Genomic DNA, 6,000 nt, shown 5'->3' on the forward strand with positions numbered 1-6,000 from the left:
ACAATCTTTCATTGCCAAGTTACAAGGACGAGGATTTTATTATTCTAAGCCAACCAACAAAACTAGGTTATCTTACTCGGGCAACTAACTTAATAGAATTGAGGGCTCAATGAACTATGAAGCCTCCCCATTAGAGAGAAACTAGTAGAAAGAACATACAGTGAAGATCCTATTACTTTCTAGTGTCCATATCTTCGTGTCTTCCTAGTTGCTGACGCGATCCAGAAATGGAAGACAAGAGAAGCATGATTTAAGGGAAAGAAATAATTCTGAATAAAGTCTCTAAGAAAGAAGAACTCTAGACAAACTGCATTTATCGAGATCCACAGGGTGGTGCAATCATGATAGAGATAGGGCTAGATATCTTTAGGGGCACTACCCTCTTGCCATTTATCATGCCACAACTAGGTAAAGGTGCCATCCTTGATAATTTGAGAAAGATAGGCTCAAAAAGCCAAGAGATAGGGGTAATACTACCTAAAAAAAAAGAGTTCTTCTTGAATGGTGAATCAGACAGGGCCATGGAGGTCTCTGTTTAAATAGTTAAACTGGATGATTTTGGACAAGCAACCTTTTTGGCTAGTACAAATTTTTCACCACTATCTACAAAGTAAAGCCTTATTGAAATCCTGGAGGTTTAGAATACTTTACCCACCCACCTTACATGGTTCGCATATCTTATGCCATGCCACAAGGCCGATGCCTCTTGGGCCTAGTTCAAGGCCTTTCCAGAGAAATTCCTGTTGTATTTTATCTATCTTCTCAACCACCTAGACTGGTAGCTTGAACATTCACATTCCTTCTCATTAATCTAGTTCATATTTTCTATTTTTAATAAAGACAAAGCAATTTTGTACTTCAAAAAAAAAAAAAAATTACATTTATGGCAAAATTTCCATGAGCTTAATAATACTGTCTTGCCAAATATGCTTCTCTAGCTGATTTGAAGACTAGTAAAACACAAAAATAACTTAATGAGCTAATTCCAACAATGTATGGAGTTATTTCAATGTTTTGGGGAGAGAGAAAAAACTTTTTAATCACCCAAACAACATGCATTTGCAGCTGAGAGGAATTGAGATCTACAAATGGTTAATTCAGCTTTAGTTACATTAATAGAAATAGAATCAAGAAATCAAGTTCCTCTGAGTGACCACTCCAACAATGAAAAGTTGGCATTTGATTTCCCTACAAATCGAAGGATGAGGGTTTAATTCCCGCCTAAGGATTGTGTTTTCACTACTTTATTTAGTGGCCTAGCCTCTCATTTGATTCAGATGTTGCCGGATTTTTCGATGAATTATGTAGTTCTATTTTGATACAATTCCATAGAAAACACTAATTTTAAATATAAATCTTGTGAATTTTGCTTATAAAATGTTATAATACAAATGCAATCATGTTTAACATGTAAGTTGAAATAAATTTGCTGAAGTTAGACTAAAAGAATGAGAAAGTCATTAACTTGATATAAATTAATATTTTTTTAATATGCAAAAAAAAATTATATATATAAAAAAATAGTAATAGTTTAGTTATTAAGACACTTGACTTATATATATATATATATATACATATATATATGAGAAGTTGTCCTCCTGATGTATAGTTGAGGCATAACAATAATATTGGTTGTTTTGGGTAATTTATCTATCTTATAATAATAATAATAATAATAATAATAATAATAATAAAGACTAAAAAGTATAGTTTAATTTGCTTTTATGGTACTATATATTAATATTTATGAAAGTTACATATTAATAAAAATATTCACATGGGGGTGAAATGTTTGAATTTGGGAATTTAATATTAGAGTCTGTGTTCAAATTCATGACCTCTAACATTTAATGTCAAACTCTGACTTTTTTGTTTTCTTTTATTTCAACTACCGCAAACCCCAATTATAGACTTAAATTCTCATGGAGAAAATCTAGTGCATGTCTACATTGGCCACTGTTTATTGGAATATATTTATATATATTATTTTCGTTAGTTTTATTAGATTTTTTTGTGTTTGCTTTATTTGATTTTATTAAAATTTTTGATTCATTGACACTGGTTTCATGCATAGGTGATCTTATTTTTTTAAAAAACTAAGTTCAAACTTTAGTTCATATAGAGTTTTGTTGAAATATTAACTCTATATTTGTGTCTCTGTTGTGCTTATTCACTTTGTTAAAATATATATATATATATATATAATCAAGATATTTGTTAGAATAAAAGTACTGGATTGAAAGAAATCTCTTTAACTATTAAAGTAGTTAAAAAAAAATTATAGGATTTGATTTAGTTAATACCAATCAAAATTAAATATTCTCAAATTCAAATTTTAGTTGAAATGATAATAAATATTAATTATACAATATTAAATAAAATTTTTTATAATTTATAAAATATTAGAAGACATTTGGTTGGGGAATAATATTTGTCCTCAAGAAAAACATGAGGTAGATATACTAAAATAAAAGATAGACTCTGCAAAAGTTTGATTTGTATTGTTTTATATTTTTATAGGCTGAGTTAGGTCAGCACACTTTAAAAATCAGAAAAAGAACAATGAGTAGATGAAGAATTTATGTATTTTACTTCAAATTATTTATTAATTTTATAAATAACATGCACATATACAAATAAAAAACAATTTTTTTTATTTTAAAAATAATTACAGTATATAAATTCTAAAAAAATAAAATAATAATAACTCTGTCATCATCTCTCATAAATTCAAAAGACCCAAAATTCACAGCACAAGAGGACTACATTTATGAAGTAGCCCCTCAAAACTTCCAAATATAACCATTCACTCCTCCCCTTCACCAAATTACCAACCAACCCTTCTACGCATTCACGCCACGTGTCCCCCACCATGAATCAAATCAATACCGTACTCCCAGGTAACCTTACCCCTAATTTCCACATTCTTAAAAAAAATTTCCAAATTTTTAAAAATTATTTCAAAGGTTACGTTTTTACTTTGTCACGTTTTGAAAATTTTCTCAATTTTTTTTATTTTTCACAATAAAAATTTTATTCAGTATTAAATATTATTTTTTATATTTAATATATTTTTATAATTTTCATTAAATTATATTTAATTATATATATTTAAAATATATTTTAAATAAAAATAATATAAAAAATTAATATAATTTTAAAACCAAAAGTTTTATAACTTAGTGATATTTGGTTTTACTGTGAAAAATAAAAGTGAAATATTAAAAAAAATTTGAATTCAAAACTTGTTGAAAATAATAATAATAATAATGAATCGCTTGTTTTGGGTGATTCTTAACTGAGAGTGTGCAGGTTAGATGATTAATTAATTTCTAACCCATGAATACAGGATCTGTTGTATATAGTGCTTGTCATTTAAAAATACACACACAACCATATTAGATATATAGTCATACATTCACCTACCGGTGACCAGAACCATCAGAGGCTCTAGATAAAGATCATCTACAACAAAAGCCCAGAGAATCCAACACCAATCCTCACCACCCGTTTTCAGGGGCATTCCGGGAAAGATATTTTCCCCTTCCTCTTTCTTCCGAGAAACCCCCTCAAAACCCATCAAACTATTCCCTCTCCTCCTCGTCGTCGTCGTTCACAGATAGTTTGTTAGAGAAGTAGAGAGATAAAATATGGAAGTGGAGTTCCCGGACGATTTCCGGTGCCCGATCTCGTTGGAAGTGATGTCGGACCCGGTGATCTTAACCTCGGGTCACACCTTCGACCGTTCATCGATCCAACGTTGGTTGGACTCCGGTAACCGCACCTGCCCGGTGACCAAACTCCCTCTCCCACCACACCCACGCCTCATCCCCAACCACGCCCTCCGAAACCTAATTTCCAATTTTGCCCCTGATCCCCCTTCGAAACTACCATCCTGCCACTCCGCCGCCGATCCCCAGTTGCTCTCCTTCCCCTCCGACGCCGCCACCCTCTCCGCTGCCTTCCGCCGGGCCAAGCTCGACGCCGCCTTCCGCCGCTACCTCGCCGACTCCGGCGCTGCCTCGTCTGTCCTCCTCCGCCATGCTGCCTCCCCCGACCCTCCCGACCTCCAGGAACTCTCCCTCCGCGTTCTCCTCCTCTTGAGCCTCGACGGCGACCATGCCCGCGTCGGCCTTGCTGCTGACGGCGCTGTTGATCTCCTCCTCCCCGCCCTCCGCTGCGGTGGCTCCGTCGCCGCCCTCGCCGCTACAACTCTCACCAGCCTCGCTGTCGTCGACGTGAACAAGTGCTCCATCGGTGCCCACCCTTCCGCCATCCCCTCCCTCGTCGCCGTCCTCCGTGACGGCAAGGGCCGGGAACGCCGCGAGGCCGCCACGGCTCTCTTCGTGCTCTGCTCCCTGCCGGAGAACCGCAAACGCGCTGCGATCTCCGGCGCGGTGCCGGCTCTGGCTTCCTTGGCTTCTTTGGGTTCTGATAGGGCAGTGGAGGTTCTGGGCATGCTGGTGAAGTGCTCGGAAGGAAGAGAAGCGATGAAAAGAATTAAAGGGTTTGTAGAATTTATAATTGGAATCATCAAAGGTGGGAGCTTGAGGGCCACGGAGCATGCTCTTGTGATTCTCAATTTCCTATGCTGTGACGATAAAAACATCATCTTGGAGGTTAGAAAACAAGGATTGGTGGAGATTTGCATCAATTTGATGAATGAGGAAACAGGAAAGATCAGGGAGAATGCTGTGGAATTTGTGAGAACTATGGAAATGTGAACTCCATTGCTGGGCATTCCTAGGTAAGTTCCTTTTGTTTTCTGTAAAAATAGGTGATCATGTTAATGATGATGATGTTCTTGCTTTCCTTGTTTATTTTGTTTTTGAGAGTTTCCTAGGTCTGTATAATTTGAAATAACTAGTCTTGTTGATATAGAGAAGAAGAAGAAGGAAAAATTAAAAAAAGGTCTGCAACTTTGTTAACTTAATTTGTAACTCTTTCTCTTTGAAATGAAGTTCTAATAGTTTAATAGTTTTTCATCACTGATTCTTGTTGTTACTGCATCCATTGTTCTCTTTGAAATGTGTGATTAGTTCTGTCTGAAAGTTCTGCTTGTCTTGTTTATTTCAATCTAGAAATGTTGCTTGAATGCTTTAAGCATTATTATTAGATTCAGTATGATGTGAAAAAAAAGAGGAGAGAGAAGACTGTGCCAATGAAAAAAGGGTTGGTTTTCAGCATGTTTCTCTCGTGGTTTCCATGCAGATAGAAACAAAGGTAAGTTCAATTTGATTGGTGAGCTATAGTTTGGAGAACAAGAGAGAAATATGTATAGAAAGCTTTAATAGTGAAGATATTTGATACCGTATTTGCGTCTCTTTGTTCATTTAGGTCTTTGAATACTGTTTCCTCTGCCATATCATGAACTTTAAACTTCGTAGGTGTGGTAGGCATAAACGATGAACTTCCAAATTAGCACATAATACTCAAGCTAATTTCTTTGCAGAAACACCTTTAGAAGGCTTTAAGTTAATAGTAGATGTGTCATTCTATATTTGCTTTGATTTTTTTGTTTTATTTTACTACAATGTCACCATCATATTATGAACTTTCTAAACATGAGAATTGTGAGGAAGAATGTCCTGTTAGATTCTTACTTATCATTCCATGTTTACTTTCACTTAATTCATATACTAATGTTTGAGCTACATGAAAAAAAAAATGATAATTTTAGGTGAGATTGCTCTAGTCTTTTCTCTCACTAAGGAAAGATCAAGATCTGCTTTCTGAATGTCATCACTTGTGACAGCAATGGTTTTGCTTGTTCAGGAATTTGCTTGTCAATTTCATCAAAGAATTATAATATATGATATGCAAAAATACAAGAATGTTCATTCAATGCTTACTTTCACTTAATTCACTTACTAATGTTTGGATTACGTGAAAAATTGAGAATTTTAGGTGAGATTCATTGATCTAGTGTTTTCTCTCACCAAAGAATGGTAAAGATCTGATTTCTGAATGTTGACACTTGTAACAGTAATAGTTTCTCTT

General features: G+C 34.9%; 1 protein-coding gene across 1 annotated transcript; it reads left to right on the plus strand.

The window, feature by feature from the left end:
- Positions 1-3,472: 3,472 nt before the first annotated feature.
- LOC120250297 (U-box domain-containing protein 8) lies at positions 3,473-4,988 on the plus strand. The gene has a single exon (XM_039259096.1). It carries the CDS (start codon positions 3,651-3,653, stop codon positions 4,722-4,724), a length of 1,074 nt encoding a protein of 357 aa, XP_039115030.1. The 5' UTR covers positions 3,473-3,650; the 3' UTR covers positions 4,725-4,988.
- The last annotated feature ends 1,012 nt before the right edge of the window (positions 4,989-6,000 follow it).

The sequence above is a fragment of the Dioscorea cayenensis genome, chromosome 19, assembly GCF_009730915.1.
Source record: "Dioscorea cayenensis subsp. rotundata cultivar TDr96_F1 chromosome 19, TDr96_F1_v2_PseudoChromosome.rev07_lg8_w22 25.fasta, whole genome shotgun sequence".
Classification (NCBI taxonomy): domain Eukaryota; kingdom Viridiplantae; phylum Streptophyta; class Magnoliopsida; order Dioscoreales; family Dioscoreaceae; genus Dioscorea; species Dioscorea cayenensis.

What these genes read in the sequence shown, in the direction of transcription:
- LOC120250297 (XM_039259096.1), top strand. Translation starts at nt 3,651, where the DNA reads ATGGAAGTGGAGTTCCCGGACGATTTCCGGTGCCCGATCTCGTTGGAA.